Source organism: Myxocyprinus asiaticus, chromosome 45 (assembly GCF_019703515.2).
Source record: "Myxocyprinus asiaticus isolate MX2 ecotype Aquarium Trade chromosome 45, UBuf_Myxa_2, whole genome shotgun sequence".
Classification (NCBI taxonomy): domain Eukaryota; kingdom Metazoa; phylum Chordata; class Actinopteri; order Cypriniformes; family Catostomidae; genus Myxocyprinus; species Myxocyprinus asiaticus.
In genome coordinates this window covers 30,614,284-30,633,180 of record NC_059388.1, presented here as the reverse complement: position 1 = coordinate 30,633,180, position 18,897 = coordinate 30,614,284, and the positions used below count along the sequence as shown (strand labels likewise).

Below are 18,897 nucleotides of genomic sequence, written 5' to 3'. Positions count from 1 at the left end.
TTTTGGGGATACTGTAAGCATGATATATTTAATTAGTGTACACTTATGACACTCTAGAGTTCTCACTGTGGTTTCTGTCCAGACAGTCGCAGTAAGAAGTCATAGACGAGGGCAGGAAACTTGTGACTAACGAGGATCCAGTACTGGTTGATCAGGTAATTGGAGGTGATGTTGGCGTTGGGTCTACGGAAGGCCTGTTCCAGAGGATTCCTTTTGAATGTGGACATCACGTGATGCTCTGAGAAGCAAATATAAATATGTAAATCCACAATGGCACTTTAAATATGACATTTTACTTCTGATATTTAGCAGCGTTTCAGATATTCAGTAGTATTTGCTAAAGCAAACTATAAGATAATGCAAGCTGTCACTTATAAAAAAAGTCATTGTTCACACTGACGTGAATGATACCACAAATCATGCAGCTTGTTGAGGAGAGGTGCGCTATCACTTTTCTAAGCGATTTTTGCTCGCCAGATAATACAATTACTTTTTCCACAGCACTGTAAATGTTTAATGGGATGTTTAAAGATTATAATTGTTTGTGTGTTGTTAGCTTAAGCACATTGTGTTTGTCTATACTTTTTATTAACAATTAATGCAGAAAGCCTGCTAATTCCAAAGGGTTCACATACTTTTTCTTGCCACTGTTTCTGAATATTTAGAAATATATATTATTTATTTATTTATTTTTATTTTCTCCTCAATTTGGAATGCCCAATTCCCAATGCACTCTAAGTCCTCATGGTGACGTAGTGACTCAATCCGGGTGGCGGAGGACGAATCTTAGTTGCCTTTGCATCTGAGACGTAAACCCGCACATCTTATCACGTGGCTTTGTTGAGCACGTTACCGTGGAGACATAGTGCGTGTGGATGCTTCACGCTATTCTCCGCAGCATCTACGCACAACACACCACGCGCCCCACCGAGAGCAAGAACCACATTATAGTGACCACGAGGAGGTTACCCCATGTGACTCTACCCTCCCTAGCAACCGGGCCAATTTGGTTGCTTAGGAGGCCTGGCTGGAGTCACTCAGCACACCCTGGATTCGAACTCGAGACTCCAGGTGTGGTAGTCAGCGTCTTTACTCGCTGAGCCACCCAGGCCCCAACAAGTTGTTAAAACCAACAACTTTAAATCAATATTTGTATATTTTTTTCATCATTTTTAATTCGATTACGTAATTCGCATGGGACTGTAGTTTATTCCCTCAGTAAAGACATTAAATACACAGTCTTGTACATCTGTCTTTTTGTCCGATTTTCATATATATATTTGTGCTTCAAATTAAAGTTTGTAATGTTGTGATTCACCTAGGAGCTGGTTTGTTTGGTTCATGATTTAAAACACTTATGAAGGATTTAATTAAAAAAATAATGGGGAAACATACTGAACCAAAATGGCTAAAAAAGTAGTTAATATACAGTAGTTGTGTACTGTTTCACATACTATAAATTACAAATAGTACGCAGTATACCATTCATACTGTCCAGTATGCAGTCAGCTCAATGTGTAGTATTCCGAACACCATAAAAGTGTTAAAAAAGGCGTTACGTACCAATTTCGCCCCAGTGGAAGGGGTTAATGCCGCCTGTTGTGCAGTTGTACACTAGTACAGTTTTTGGTCTGCAATGTGAAGATTACAATTATGAAGTCTCTATCTGTCATGACCCTCTTCAACAGAAATATGTAAATTAAGAGAGATATTTCAAGCTAATTAGTCTCAAACAAATGAAGAGAGAGTGTCTTGTTTATGCTAGGTGTGTGTCAGTGCTCACCTGTGTACTGCGGTATACCACCCAGCAGCCAGCGTCAGGTTTATAACCATGTCGACAGGAATTAGATCCGCCACAGCGTCATTACTAGCTCTCATGGTGCGCAGAATTCCCTTTCCTGCCTACAACAATACATACAAATACAGTTTATACATTTGTTTAATCAAACAGTCTGTACAAACAGTCAAAACAAAAGCACCATATGCCTGTAAGACTCATTGAGGCGTTTAAGAGGCTGTTAAATGATTACTGGAGATGCAGACTAATTAAATAAGGCAGATTCTTTCATACAGCAATGAAGATGCCACTTGGTCCATTGAAGTTGTCTATCCAGCCCTGTAATAAAAACAAAAAAGAGGCAACTGCTGAGAGAGGAAGTTGCCAAAACAATTCACACATCAGTTCCTGTATATTGAAATGCTCACATTACTGAGTGCACGACATCTGGAGAAGCCGATAAATCCAATAACAGAAGATTGTGTGTGTGTAATATTTAACATTCCTTTGGAGTACAAACTGTTTCTATATTATAAATATACTGTCTGCTATAAAACATGAATTTGTGGTACCAGTACTCAGACAGGTCTGACAGTTAGATAGTTCAGAGTTTGTAAGAGAGGTCAGGAGGTCATTGAGAAAACTATTATACTCTGACAGCAGATCCATCACTCACTGGGAAGGGCTCCTGCCAGCTGGCACCTACGATGGACGGTCTGATGATGCCGATGTTGAGTTTGCCACTCTCCTGCTGCACCACACACTCCGCCAGCGCCTTGGTGTACGTGTACGTGTTGGGTCGGTCGCCAATTAGTCGTGGTGTGATGTCATTGACGATGCTATCATCCATCCATCTACACAAAAAGACAAATAATACACAATAATATTAAGCAACCTAATTCAATATGCCTTGTCGGAGTCAAATAATATTTAGTCAGTTTTACTTTTTTGATTGTCTTCTTGTTTCAATATATTTCCACCTTTATGTAGTTTCAGTTACAGGTAGACCGATATATCGGTTTTACCATTTTATTGGTGCCGATAGTTGAATTTTAGAAATATCGGTTATCTACAAAAATCTCAGGTAGACCGATATATTGGTTTTACCATTTTATCGTGCCGATAGTTGAATTTGAGAAATATCGGTTTTCTGCAAAAATATCAGGTAGACCGATATATCGGTTTTACCGGTGCGGATAGTTGCATTTTAGAACTATCATTATCTGCAAAAATCTCAGGTAGACCGATATATCGATTTTACCATTTTATGGGTGCCGATAGTTGAATTTTAGAACTATCGGTTATCTGCAAAAATATCAGGTAGACTGATATATCGGTTTTACCTTTTTATTGGTGCCGATAGTTTCCTTTTAGAACTATCGGTTATCTGCAAAAATCTCAGGCAGACCGATATATCAGCTTTTCCATTTTATCTGTGCTGTTAGTTGCATTTTAGAACTATCGGTTATCTGCAAAAATCTCAGGTAGACTGATATATTGGTTATACCATTAATCCTCATTAAACCTCATATAATGAAATTTATACACAAAACCCTTCATCTGGCAAATTTTTAGGCTATAAAAATCTTTACTTGGTAAATACTTACATATAGAGCATTGTAACAGAGTATTTCGGGCTTGTTTATATTTAAAAGTTATGTAACAAATCTTCGTCTTTTCTGGTTATTATTGGGATTTAGGTTGCACAATAAACTTTTTTAATTCATTTTGGACTCTTGTAGCCTCTATGTCTATGCCTGTCATTGTAAGGTAAGACTAAGAAGTTTTTTTTACATTTTTAAAATCGATTTTAAAAAACTATTGGCCAATTAATCGATTATCGGCCTTTTCCATGACCTTAGTTATCGTATCGGCAAAATTCACTATCGGTTGAACTCTAGTTTCAATATATTTTCAACAAACCCTAATTTCACAATGGTATGTCCAAATATATTGAAACTAGAGTTCAACCGATAGTGAATTTTGCCGATACGATAACTAAGGTCATGGAAAAGGCCGATAATCGATTAATTGGCCAATAGTTTTTTAAAATCGATTTTAAAAATGTAAAAAAAACTTCTTAGTACCTTGATTTTATGCTGTGTTCACGTCATGTCTGAATTACTGTAAACACGAGATGGTAACTTGGAAATGGTAACACTCTTAATGCCAAAACGGCTTTGTTGTTGCTTACATCAAAATATTTAAATGGCAGCACTAATTCATTAATTCACCATATTTTGTTGCACAATGTTTAAGAGCAAAGAAAGTGCTCCAGGTAACAATGGCTTAATAAAATTGCATATCATACTGATAAATGTGTTCACTTCCACCATTAATATTGTAACTCAGTTTCATGTAATGTTAATAAACTGAACTCACTCTAGCGAGTCAATAAGTTTCTTGGGCTCAACGGGCGGCGGGTAGACGACCTCATCGATATGTCTGCGGTTGCAGTTGGCATATGCGGTGGAGATGTGGATGAACGCCTGCAGGTGCTGCATCTGCTTCGCCAGAGAGAGGAGCTGCTGCGTAGCGATGACGTTCAGCTGCAATGCATGCCTGCATGAAACACACGCATTCCACACGGCTGAATACAGGAACAAACATACATCACATACAACACAACAGACTGCAACAGTGAACAAACAGTTATGGGTGTTTCTTCAACTTCAGGCATTTTCAGCACAGTGGAAGTCTAGTCTTGTTAAAAAAAAAAAATCAATTTTTTTTTTAATTAGTCTTCTAACAATGTCCAACAGTGTACATGCATCACAGGAGATTTATATCATTTTTGTCTTGAAAATTCCCACCAGAGTGTCATTTCCAGCACATTTTAAATTCTGTATTGTGTTTAATAGAATTCTGTGCTGGAAATTAAATTTAACATTGTCAAATAAAAATGACAGACTCTTGTCTTTCTAGGCTAATTTCATAGCTAACATTTTATGTATCCTAAATATACACAATTAAATAATATTCTCACACTTTTTGCATAATTTTGCAAAATTACATATTAAGAAAGGCCCAATAAAAATTTATATTTACCTTGATTTTTCTTTGATTTCATCAAACATCATTTGTCTCATATTTCATCTCAAGCATGCTCTTCACTGACACTTTTGTCCACTTGGTCAACAAGTACACTAACTGGGGGGGCCTGGGTGGCTCAGTGAGTATTGACGCTGACTACCACCCCTGGAGTCGCGAGTTTGAATCCAGAGCGTGCTGAGTGACTCCAGCCAGGTCACCTTAGCAACCAATTTGGCCCGGTTGCTAAGGAGGGTAGAGTCACATGGGGTAACCTCCTCGTGGTCGCTATAATGTGGTTCACTCTCGGTGGGGCACGTGGTGAGTTGTGCGTGGATGCCGCAGAGAATAGCGTGAAGCCTCCACACACACTACGTCTCCGTGGTAACGCGCTCAACAAGCCACGTGATATGATGCGCGGATTGACGGTCTTAGACGTGGAGGCAACTGAGATTCGTCCTCCGCCACCCGGATTGATGTGAGTCATTACACCACCACGAGGATTTAAAAACGCACTGGGAATTGGGCGTTCCAAATTGAGGAGAAAAAAAACAAGTACACTAACTTTTGAAAAAACTTAATTGGGGCAAAATTGTTTGGTGTGCTGGAAATGACGCCAAAACTGATAGAAATTACTAATTGTTTATTTCCCTCAAAGTTTAGATTGTCTTAGATTTAAACGTTATATTTTTATAAATATTTTTTATAATGGATTTTCATAGTTTAATATTGAAATCATTTGAAAAGTATGAAAAATAAATGAAGGCCTGATGAAAAGTTGCAATTTAGTAATGAGACCTTCATGTTAGAATTTTTTTTATATATAACTCTGTTATTGCTAATAAGAATTAAGCCCTGGGACATAAGTTGGAGGAACACCCTTACACATAAGGTAGGTAAAAAATAATTTGACTACTTTAACACACATTCCTGGTTAAATTTTTCAACAAAAAAAAATCATCAAAAAGTAATAACTTGCTCCGCCTCTGAAATTGCTTTCATTTTTGGATGATGTCACCAAGCCCTCTTATTTTTTAACCCCTCCCCTCCAACTACCATTCATCTAGAGAGTACTTTTCACTATTCAATCACTTCCCTATGGATAAAATCAAGTCCCGTCCTACATTTTTTATTCTTGTTGAACATCCTGTTTCTTGGAAATACGTCACATTACGGAAGTAAATTGAGTTGCGAACAATGTTTCCGGTTGATTTTTAAACAACACATTACTAATGCACTTTTTTATTTTCCTGAAGAGAATTCTGCAAAAGGTCATAAGTCATGACCTTGAGAACGGATGTTTGTATAATGGAGGATTATGAGGTTTTATTCTTTTTTATTCTATGGAGTCAGTGCTTCATTATTTATTCCTCACTCATCCAACTGTGTAACACCTGTTACTCCGTCAGAGACACAAGCTCTCTGTTACTTAAGCTCTCTCTCTCTCTCTCTCTCTCTCTTCAGCGAGTGTCGCTGTTATTGTGCTCCTCACAGTATGTAGGGGTCAAGACAGAGCTAATGTTGAACTAATAAACCCTGTGGTCAGATTTGGCCATCATTTTCTTTCACTAATGAAAAAGCTATGTTTTCAAACGTTGTGTTTATCCATCCAAAGACTGTATTTTTGAAAACTAAAATGTTTTACTTAAAAAATTGTTTTTCCAAAAGTTGCAGTGCCCATAACTCTAAAAGTATTAAAGATATCTTAACACCCTTTAAGTTTCTGGTTCAGAACAAACTTTCCTTTTTGTATCTTAATTTTAAAGGGGCCCTATATGGTTAAATCCAAGTGAAATGGGGCTTTGTTTATAAATTGGGGGGGGGGCAGTGGTGGCTCAGCAGTTAATGCTCTGGGTTACTGATCAGAAGGTCGGGGGTTCAAACCCCAGCACTGCCAAGATGCCACTGTAAGGCCCTTGACCCTATCTGCTCCAGGAGCGCCATGTCATGGCTGACCCTGCACTCTGACCCCAGCTTAGCTGGGATATGTGAAAAAGAAGAATTTCACTGTATATGTGCAAACATATAATGTGTGATAAATAAATATAATTAAAAAAAAAAAAATTGTTTAAGTTTAACCATTTTCAATGGGTCACATAGTATGAAGCTAAAGTACAAATAATGTTGAAACTAGAAACGTACCTTTAATTATTCGCAAATCTTTGTTTTTTGTTTTTTTTTAATAATATACTATTGTTAAAAATAATAATGCAATAAATATAACTATTTTTTGGATTTCAGACATGTACATCTGCAAAAGGGTGAAAAATTGAATTTGTTTTTTAATGGGGAAAACTAAAAAAATAAACTACAAAAAATGTGGACCATTGTGATTCAAAATGTTTAAGAATTACAACACAGGGGGGTCTGGGTAGGTCAGCGAGTACTGGCGCTAACTACCACTGGAGTCACGAGTTCGAATCCAGGGCGTGCTGAGTGACTCCAGCCAGGTCACCTTAGCAACCAAATTGGTCCGGTTGCTAGGGAGGGTAGAGTCACATGGGGTAACCTCCTCGTGGTTGCGATTAGTGGTTCTTGCTCTCAATGGGGTGTGTGGTGAGTTGTGTGTGGATTGCGGAGAGTAGCATGAGCCTCCACATGCTGTGAGTCTCCACGGTGTCATGCACAACGAGTCACGTGATAAGATGCGCGGATTGACGGTCTCAGAAGCGGAGGCAACTGAGACTTGTCCTCCACCACCCGGATTTAGGTGAGTAACCGCACCACCATGAGGACCTACTAAGTAGTCGGAATTGGGCATTCCAAATTGGGAGAAAAGGGGATAAAATAAAAAAAATTCAACTAAAACACAAGGAAGAATTATATTTAATCATTTACATTTTAATGTAGCCTATCAGTATAACAATAAAAAAATAGTAAAAATAAATATTTCCCTCCATATATCTTTTTTATTTTATTTACTAGTATATTTCATAACATGCAAATATCATGCAGGGAATTCCTTAAATGTTTGTGCATCACGATGCAAATGAATAATTGAACTAAATGTATGACTGAGATTTTAATTGCTTCATTGAAACAGATATGTAGTTTAAATTTTGAATAAAACATCGGTCTTATTGCTCTTAATTAAGAGTCACAAGACAAGCAGTGCACATGAAATTAGTCTATGTTTAGCTTGTTGCTTGTGTCAGTTATTACATTTATTGCGATTACAATTATTCACAATTTTGCTTAATTGTTTGTTTGTTTGTTTGTTTGTTTTTAATCGCCAGCTAAATTTACTCTAACTATACTATGAATAATGAATATATCACCCAGTTTTATGATGAGTAAAGGGGTAACTGTGTAGGTGTAATGTGAGGGTTGAAGTTCAAGTCTCTTACTTGAGCGGTTCGTCGAAGCGGATGGTGGCGGCACAGTGGAAGATGATGTTGATACAGGAAGTGAGTTTCTGTATGTCCTCTGGACTGATGGCCAACGCCGGCTGCGTGAGCTCACTGCTGATGGGAATGATCTTCTCGTGAAAGTCTGGATGATCTTCACGCACACGATCAAACAACTGCGGGGGAAAAAAACAATAGACATGCTGGTGTCAGCGTTACAAAATAATAATAAAGAGAGTGTGGAGAGTGACAAAACGTGACAATTATATTAAATTAAATTCACATAGAATTGCCAAAATCAATATAATTTTCCTTTTTTTCTTTTCTTTTTTTTTTTAATAAAGAAAGTGTGTTTGGATGAATCTTCTGATACCTTTCAAAATCATGTTCGGGTCATATTTCACTCCAGAATGAAAAGTGTAAATGATAATTGCATAAAGAAAATGATAGGACCCTGTTTTGTATTGTGACAAAATTTGCACGACAGTTAAGCACAAAAATGTTATTCTCATTACTGTCATGCTAAAGAAATTGTAACGGATTTACACGTTGCAGTAGTATTTGTTGAGCTGTTATTAGTTTATGCTGATTTAAATAATAACAAATTGTTTTACAGTACTTGTTTACTGTAATAAAGTAAAAAATACTGTATTACAGTAATGAAAATCTAATGATCATTGAAAATAATGATACTTACAACAAAAATGTGCTTAATTGTCATAAAACTAATGTCACGATGCAAAGAATCCTGTGCTAAAATGGTCTAAAAATAGGCTTTATTGTCTAATCTTTTTTTCTTTAACCCTATAAGCTGTTTGTATCAAATATGATACACAGCGTTTGATGGCTCCTGTTTCACTCTCTGTTCAAGTTGATGATCTAATCAACCTGTGGTATGCAAGTTTCACATGTTTATGGCACCATCTAGTGGTTATTTGTGGAAAAAGTGGTTTCAATGTTTATATCGATCTATTTAAAATGAAAAGTGACTCTTATGTTTGGGATAAATTACAGCTTATTTTAATAAATTAAAAGTGACAGTAATGATTATATTGTTACTGATATTTTAAAATGTGTATTTGCTTAATATAAGCATCTTGTGCTTGGTTAAAATGTTGTATATTATTTTATTGAAACCCCCCCCCCCTTTGAAATCCATGCATCAAATATGATACAACAGGCTTTTAAGGAATATCTCTTAATCATCATTACATTACATTCATGCCCACCACAAACATATATTTCTATGTATTTTCATATATGCAGCCTGCTCTGTTATTAGAAAGATCTCATTATTTTACATTACAAGCTGTTATGATGTCATCTTACCATAAGTTCATGAGACCCAGCGAAAAAAGTTTGACATTTTCCCTTTTTTAAAAGTCAGTATAGTGTTTGGTGCATAAAATACATATGATACAATTTTTTATTGAAAAAATTATATTTTATTCATATTGTATTTGAACTGTGATACATTTCAGTCCATATTTATTGAGCAAGAAGAGGAAGTTGTCATGGCCAAACTCTCAAACATTTAGTATCTCTGAAAAGCCCAGGGAGTCCTCTGATAATACCCCAAGATTTACCCCTGTAGAAAAACTTCAATAATAAATGTCCTGAACAAAAAGGAAGATAATGACCTTTAAAGCCGAATGTATTACATATGATACATAAAAAAAAACACATGATAAATTATTCTTTTTACGATTTCTTTTTAAAGTTTGTCTAATGGTACTTAAAACAGTTTAATGTCAAACAATTAGAATTTTCTGACAGTTCTTTCATATATAAGGCTTTACAGGGTTAATTTTGTGGTAAAATATGACCTGGACATATTATGTCACCATCTTCAGCATTTATGTAATGAAGACAACTATATGAAATGATTCGTTTTCACCACAAGTGTGTGTGCATTTAACATGTGCATGCAGTGCTTTCATACAGGGTAGCGTGATGTGAAACATGTGTGCACGTTATTAATGCTCCATGCGATCACTCGCATGTGATTTGAGCAGAAGAGAACGTGCCGTGATGTCTGGCAGAGTAATCTGATATCAAAAGAGGATTTGTGATGCCGCAGTATCCTCTCACACACACACACATGACTTATGTTACCCACAATTCCAAGGTTCTGACCGTGGCACATTCCTACAGCGGCAGCCAATCAGAATCATTTGCTGTATATCAGAGACGGACGTAATAACCGACCCCCTGTGACCCCACCAGCAGGCACCTGCCGCAAGCAGGACAGATGCTGCGCTATTAATCTAACAGCTGTTGAGTCTTAATAGTCCTCTCGTTCTCTAGCACAAACTGTGTGCATTTATTATAGATGTATCTAAGTGGAACAACTAGGAGCTTTTCTGAAGGAAATAGCTGTGCTTGCAAGGCAGGAATAATGTGAAAGTTTTAAGTATGTTTAGGTTTACAGTTTTGGTTCAGTGGAAAATAAATGCCACATCAGAGTTGTCTTAAAGGAGCAGTGCACCCAAACATCTATATTCTGTCTATATTATTTACTCACCCTCATGTTGTTCCAAATCTGTATGACTGACTTTCTTCTGTGGAATACAAAAGGAGAATTTTTGAAGAATATCCTGGCCGTTCTTTTCCAAACAATGAAAGTGAATGGGGACTGGGTCGGTAAAGCACCAAAATGACAAAAACAAAAGATAGAAGTATCATATAAGTATGGCACAAGCCATAGGGACTACTTTTACAATACTTTTATGGTGTTTTTTTATTTATGAAGACTGACAGCCCCTTAAAACACTAAACATATTTCCTTTTGTGTTCATCGGATAAAAGTGTGACACGAGGGTGAGTACATGATGACAAAATGTCTTTGACATTGTTGTAACATTAAGTATTTGTCAATACATAATGCAACGCCGTCTTTGGGGTGCAAAGGCGATCAAAGTCAGTCATGTTCGAATTTTAATCTTAAATTTCCTTACGTTTACAAAGACCAAAAACAGAAACACCCACGGATGAAATAACTATTTAAACTTTGCGTCAACGATTACACTTTTCAGTTCGAGTGGAATTAATTGCTGATAATTGGAGTATGTAAAAAGAAGAGGAATTTCCACACAGTTCTGTCTCTTCAAAAACTATAAAGTTTGTTAAGCAAGCACTTGACATTTCACAATCCAGTTCCTCCTGGCTTTTTGCCAGGGAAAAACTGCTTGGAAATTCACTGGGAATGTATGCAAGCAGTTTGTGTGTCAGAACAAGGGCCGATTTTATCAGCTTTCGCATTCGTTTAGCGAGTTGAGGATATTGTCGAAGGTGTATGTAGCAATGATGAATGCACTTCACTATGTCATCCATCTGCCTTCATTTGCTCCCCCTTATGTCGTTTCAAACCCATTTTGGAACACACACACAAAAAAAAAAAACATTTAGAAGAAAGTATGTACAAGAGCAGCACTAAAAACTACTACAGGAATAAAGCCAAAGTTCTCAAGTCCAATAATATAATCTCACTGCATAAATCTCATCATAACTGCCATTAACATATGGGCGAGGGTACAATCTGGCAATACACACACACACATTGTGTGACAGATTGGAGACAGTGGTCAGAAAAGCACTTAAAAGGTCGAGAAACACACACAAACTACAGCGAATAAAAAGAAATACATTTACGCTTTCATTGAGTACAAGTGGAAGTCAGGCATCAGATCGCTTAACTCCACCTGTGAAAGGGTTTCAAAATGTTTCAAAGTGTTAAGGAAGCTGAAAACTTCCTGCTGTGGTTTGTGTCGCCAGGCAACAAAAACACAACACACCCTGTGTGCTGGGAAATGATGAAACCACTACAACTTCAGCTCCCGGAAAAATCACAGCAATACTGCCTGAGCAAACGGCCAACACACTCACACACACATTGCATAGACACACAAACCGTTACACATGCAATGACAGGAAATGGTTTCATTAAAACATTGTGCACTGGAGTTTGCCAGGTTTGTGTTCCAAGGTGGCATCACATCTTTGAAAGATATTCCGTTTTAGGTCTGTTTGGGACACTTATTGGCGAGCAAGAAAGATGTTCCCCAGCTATTCACTGTATATTCTTAGAATCTAGTTTCCTCCTGTCTAAGTGGAATAAACTATATGCTGATGGTTAAGTCTGGCTACACAAGGCTAGTTTCAAAGTCATTATCCTTACTTCAAGAAATAGTTCACCCAAAAATAAGAATTCTCTCATCATTTACTCACCCTCATGCCATCCCAGATATGATGACTTTCTTTCTTCTGCAGAACACAAACGAAGATTTTTAGAAGGATATTTCAGTTCTGTAGGCCCATACAATGCAAGTGAATGGTGGCAAGAACTTTGAAGATCAAAAAAGCACATAAAGACAGCATAAAAGTAATCCATAAGACTCCAGTGGTTTAATCCATGTCTTTTGAAGCAATCCAGCTGGTTTTGGGTGAGAACAGACCAAAATATAACTCCTTTTTTACTGTACATCTTGTCATTGCAGTCTCAGACACGATCATGATTTCAAGCTCGATTACACTTCCTAGTGCTTGATGCATGTGCAGAGTGCTAGATGGTGCTAGGCAGTGTAACAGAGCTTGAAATCCTGATCGTCAAGGAGACTGCTGATGTCAAGATTTATAGTGAAAAATGTGTTACATTTTGGTCCGTCTCATCCAAAACAGACTGGATCGCTTCAGAAGACTTGGATTAAACCTACTGTAGTTTTATGGATTACTTTAATGCTGCATTTATGTGCTTTTTGGAGCTTCAAAGTTCTGGCCACCATTCACTTGCACTGTATGGACCTACAGAGCTGAAATATTCTTCTAAAAATCTTTGTGTTATGCACAAGAAAGAAAGTCACACACATCTGGGATGGCATGAGTGTGAGTAAATGATGAGAGAATGATCATTTTTGGGTGAACTATCCCTTTAACTGAGTTTTATTGAGCCAACTACGTACATACTATGTATAGTAGTTTAAATTCAACTTCATTAGGTTCGTCAAACTCAATTTACTAAGGTTTATTCAATTAATTTTCTATCTTTATTTTATTAATTACACTGTGTAACACAATTTTTGTTCCTGGGTAGTAAGTGTTATTTCCTAATTGCTTATGCCTCAGAAGTATAGAAAATGGCTATTATTCCCCACAAACTTTGCTTTTGTGACCAGGACAGTGATGTTATGAAATTTACCTATTTCCAATGAGAAAACGGGTGAATGTGTGTCTTTCACATAAAGTCAGAAAAAAACAACATATGAATCCAAAATCCTTCTTTATCTGTGGTCTGACGAAGACACCGGCTTTGACCTTTGGCTTTGACCTTTGCCTCAGACAGCTTAGGGAAGAAGTCTTGATGGTACTTGAAGGCTGCCGACTCCTTATCTAGAGCTCTGACAAATTGTTTCATTTGGCCCAATTTGATGTGCAGTGGTGGCATCGGCACCTTCCGGGGGTCCACCAGTGGCTCCCACTTGACATTGTTCCTCCCCGCAGAGAACTCGGTCTGCTGTGGCCAGTCCCGCCTGTGGTAGTGCACCTTGGTGTCCCTGCTGTCCCAATGGCAAAGATAGCAGGGAAACTTGGTAAAGACCCATCAGGAATGCCACCATTCTGAAGTCTCCTATGACCTCCCAGCCGTGCTCATCATACTTCAAGGCGTCCAGCAAGGTCTTGATGCTGTTGTAATCCTCTTTGAGGTGCACCGAGTGAGCCAGGGGAACAGATGGGTACTTGTTACCATTATGGACCAGCACGGCTTTGAATATGACTTTAGGATAAATACATGTTAACTTGGATTCATATGTTGTGAACGAAAAGACACAAATTCACCCGTTTTCTCACTGGAAATAGGTACATTTCATAATATCACTGTCCTGGTCACAAAAGCAAAGTTTGTGGGGAATAATAGCCATTTTCTATACTTTTGAGGCACAAGCAATTAGGAAATAACACTTACTACCCAGGAACAATAAAAAATGTGTTACACAGTGTTATTAGTACTGTATATGCCAGGTGAGCAAGTGAAAGGAAAGTAAAACTGTTGCACATTCAATTTAATTTGACTGCTTATAGAGCTAAGTAGCACTCAAATTAAGTATCACGTGAAAGTGTACGTCCATACTCCACCTCAAGTACAAGGGCCATTCTTCACCACATTCGAGAGCAACAGCGCCCGCCCACAGCCTTCAGGGTTCCGGAAGTATTTTCGCCATTCATTTCTTCCACAGACTTGTAATTAAATCCTTCATAATAGCTGTGAGACATTAACCAAACCAACCAGTTCTGAGGTGAATCACAACATCACAAACTTTGTTTTGAGGCAAAAAAGTATTTGAAAATCGAACAAAGACAAAGGTACAAGACTGTCTGTCTTTCATGAGGGCATGGACTACAATCCCATGAAGCATTGTGAATGATGTCATTGAATAAAAATCGATGGGAATATATAAAAAATATTGATTTAAGATGATTGATTATAAGTATAGAAACAATATATTTTACATTTATTGCTAAATATTCCAATATGTAAAAAAATATATTAGTTTAAGGGTGAAGGGAGATTTGCGGGTTTCATTTGCCGCAGTATTATTCTAAAATGTAAAAAAAAAATAATATATATATATATATATATATAATAAAGAATGAGTAAGTGTTTCAACACTTTTGACCGATAGTGTGTGTATATATATATATATACCATCAACCAACAACCTTGTAGCTCACGGTAGGTCTGTCTTTAAAGGTTTATAAGTTATCGTTGATCATCAAATCGTCGATGGGATAAATTAACCAGACTGTTGCGCTCTATAGTAACCTCCAGCCTAACAGACACTCTAAATATAATTTTTAAATACCAATATAATAGAATATTAAAAGTTAACACATTTCATAATATTCTCATCTTGCTCAATAATGCATAAAATAATACTTAATTTTAACATTTACTCTCCCTATCCAGTCCCATGCAAAGCATGCTGGGAAATTAAAGTATCATCAATGCTACATAAGCACCACAAAAAGTATTCATGCACTCCCAACTCTTCTAAACTGAGCAAGCAGCAAAAAACATTTTTTAGGAAAGGAAGTAAAGAAAAGCAATATGGTGTATTGAGGTCAAGTTGTTGTTGAGGTCACGCTTTTAAAAAAAACAAAAAAAACATTTGCTTTCTCTGTGGTGGAAGATGTACATGGTGGCAGTATGCTGGTACCAGTCTACCACAGGGCCCTCTGGCACAAATAATACAGTCGTGTGTGTGTGTGTGTGTGTGTGTGTGTGTGTGTGTGTGTGTGTGTGTGTGTGTGTGTGGAAGAGACAGAAAGAGTGTGAGATCATACTTCCTCAGTTCCTTTTCTGCTGTGCCCTTGGGTTATGAGGAGTACTGTGGTAAATGCACGCATGCACGCACACACACACGCGCACACACACACACACGCACACACAGTGATATATTTGTGTTCTAGCTTGCATTTAATTAGCTAAGCATTATGCGCTTTGAATAAATATAAAAAAAATAAAATGAGCACAAAAAAAAAAAAAAAACTAATTCAGACTTAAATTAAATGAGAAAAAAAGAAAGATTAATTGCCTCTGTAAGGAACACTCTGGTCTAATCACAGTGAAGATGATCCAGTAAGAACATGTTTACTCAGTCAATGAAAGAGAGCTGTTTTATCACAGGTAGATCAATATCCCTCTCTCAATTAGACTGAATAATTCACCTCAGATCTGCCAAACACACCTCACTGCTTATTTAAAGGAACATTCCGGGTTCAATACATGTTAAGCTCAATCGACTGCATTTGTGGCATAATACTGATTACCACAAAAAAAATTCTCGTCTTTCCCCTCCTTTTCTTTAAAAAAAGCAAAAATCAAGATTACAGTGAGGCTCTTACAATGGAAGTGAATGGGGCCAATCCGTAAACATTACAATACTCACTATTTCAAAAGAGTAGCCACAAGACATAAACAATGTGTTAACATGATTTTAGTGCGATAAAATCGCTTACTAGCCTTTTCTGTGTAATGTTACAGCAAATTTTACAACTTCGTTGCCATGACGATGTAACGTCGTAAACCCTAAAATGACCGTAAGAAATTTTACAGCTCAAATAATACACAAGTTTAAACAGAAGAATTAATGCAAGTGCTTTTATAAAATTATGAGCTGCATAATTCTGCCTTTAAACACTCCAAAAATGGGCCCCATTCACTTCCATTGTAAGTGTCTCACTGTGACCTCAAGGGAGGGAGGAGTCTAAAATATTTTTGTGGTAATCAATATTATGCCACAAATGCTGTCGATCGAGCTTAACTTGTATTGAACCAGGAGAATTCCTTTACGTTTTCAAATTCACAATACTGCAGAATACGGTTCATCTTTTAGAAAAACAAACACTGAAATGGCGAGTCTTTATTAACCTGTTAAACTTTGTGGACCTGCCGGCGGGTCCAAAAAATGGCGCTATATCGCGGAAGTCCCGGTATACATAAGTCAAGCATATGTGGTATCGTTTCAAAGCTTAGAATCTGAACGTTTCATAGATAACCATCACTTTTGCATTTATGTAACTTAAAATAACAAAATAAGGCCTTAAAACATCCGCGTCGGAAAAAAGCGCCACCTAGTGGTTATGTGGTAGAAATATTAATATGAATATAAAATCTTTAAAATAGCACTTAGACAAATCATATATCAAATGAAAGCTCTCATTCTCAGAAGTTTTCGTTGCACTAATACCACAGTTCAAAACATTTTCAAAAGAATAAAATAGTGAAATTAAAATTTGACCAGTTTTAGGCAGTTAGTCCACAGTAGCCTAGCCTAGCAAATCGTCATGGCCCTGTTCAAGCTGTCAACCTGCACCAAGTAGTGGGGAAACTTTCGGTCTTAATATAAGGAGCATCCATCGATGTGTATATGCTGTGTGCACAGCTATTAAAGAAACATTGATGCGGTGTAATATCAGGGTTTACATACATGATACATTCCTGATATTCAAGAGGCTATTTTAAACAATCATCTAATCTAAAGCATCGCCATCACAACTGCATTACGTCCCGCATATTTGTCCAGCAACTTTTAACGACCAACTGAACTTGATTGTCATCTAAAATAAATTTTAGCGTCATAATTGAATTTACATTTTCTGAAGAAGCTCAGCAAATGCGATCGAGGTCAAGAGGGTTAGATTTAAAATATTGAAAATGTATTGTGTATATTTATTTTTAATTTAAATCATCTTTGTGCACAGAAATATGTTTTTTGTATTGTGGGCTAACTCCGTGACTGCTGTATGTTATTCTGAATGGTGTGAAAAAGCAACTTTAATAAATAAACGGATGTCTACCACGATTAAATTAATCACAAACAGTAGCCAATCATTTGTTCTCCATCATACGAGATATTTGTGTTGGCACTCCTGGAAGTGTCATGTTTGCAGCATCGGATCTGTATGTCGTTAAGACTAATCCATAATCACGTACAATAAATTGGCTTTCAAGGTTGTATACCGTTGTCATGATAAACACAGGCTAACGACTGGGGCAAATTCTGTCATGTGACACTACATTTTTGCGTTAATGCCAATTGTCTCGATAAAAGTGTTTCCAAACCAGTTTTTCACACCATTTGATGCATCTACATAGAGTTTATGCGCTAGAGTTAAACAGAAAAACATTATGTCGACACTTTTAGCGATAATTTGCGTTTGCATCAGCTTAATTTTGATGCGCTAAAACGTTTTCGCAAAAAATCCTTGGATGGAAACGTAGTTACTATGTATAAATGATGAGCTTTAAATTTGAGTGTGAAAAATGGATGGGGGCTGCCCAAAAATGCTTCAGAGTTTAAGAAGTTAATTATGTATATAAAGAGTAGAGGACAGAATATAATGAATATGTTAAAAAAAATACAATGGAAGGGTTGTTTGATGATATTGAATAGCTTCCTACATTTGATTTTTCCCCTCAAACAACCAGAAAAAAGCTCTCCCCACATTTGCACCCCACACACTCTCATACACATAGCATCGGTACTGTCTCTGTGATGAGCCCTAATGAGGGTTTATATCAGAGGTCAGAGTTTCCACAGTGTTGATAGAATCTGTCCATCTGATCTCATGATGATTATCTGTCTCATAATACTTCAGCTTCATTCTGTGTAAGTAACGCTGGCTACAGCCCAGACCTCAGGTCAGTCTGACTCTGTCAGAGGTCACTTTAGATGAGTGTGTACTGTGTGTTCATCAAACTCATGCACTTTTCTTTTGAGAATGGATTATTTCGGTACACATGCCAAATCACATTTCTGATTTATCTGCATTAAAGTTACAAAACTTGAATGCACGCCCCTTCCTGGCGTTTGTGGTGTGAATGCCCATGGCTATAAGTCAGTTTCATTGTGTGGTCACAGCACAACAGAGTATGGAAATGCAGTTTGAGTTCTAAATGATACCAAACATGGATGGCGTTTGTGGTCAGGTTGCTACGGCAACAATCAAAGAGCATTTTACAATATGGCCCTAGGGAAAGCAGTGCATTACCTTCTCCTGCAGAACACTGGCTGGTTTTTCAAAGTATCAAGTTCAGGGAAAACAATAAAGATATAGCCCTGAAGACCACATACAAGTAAACACAGATGGATCGATGGGAACCTTTGTTCACCTGTACTGGTTCAGCTCAATATGACACAATTAACCATTCAAGGCTTAACACATCCTGTTCAGTTAACCAAATAA

The 18,897-nt window shown here is 37.1% G+C and overlaps 2 protein-coding genes across 3 annotated transcripts in view; one reads left to right on the top strand and one right to left on the bottom strand.

The window, feature by feature from the left end:
- The window catches only part of LOC127435448 (B-cell receptor CD22-like), a 106,793-nt gene extending 106,568 nt beyond the window's left edge, over positions 1-225 (top strand). The window contains exon 15 of the mRNA XM_051688938.1: positions 83-225. The gene's annotated coding sequence lies outside the window, so the exon portion shown is untranslated. The remainder of the gene's footprint in view (positions 1-82) is intronic.
- Positions 1-18,897, bottom strand: part of si:dkey-97m3.1 (fatty acyl-CoA reductase 1) — a 41,712-nt gene that overhangs the window by 5,838 nt on the left and 16,977 nt on the right. For both annotated transcript variants that reach the window (XM_051688969.1, XM_051688968.1), the window contains exons 3-9: positions 8,155-8,330; positions 4,160-4,339; positions 2,454-2,631; positions 2,072-2,116; positions 1,784-1,902; positions 1,564-1,631; positions 67-238 (exon numbers count right to left, since the gene is read on the bottom strand). In XM_051688969.1, coding sequence (XP_051544929.1) covers positions 67-238; positions 1,564-1,631; positions 1,784-1,902; positions 2,072-2,116; positions 2,454-2,631; positions 4,160-4,339; positions 8,155-8,330 — 938 coding nt within the window. The remainder of the gene's footprint in view (positions 1-66; positions 239-1,563; positions 1,632-1,783; positions 1,903-2,071; positions 2,117-2,453; positions 2,632-4,159; positions 4,340-8,154; positions 8,331-18,897) is intronic.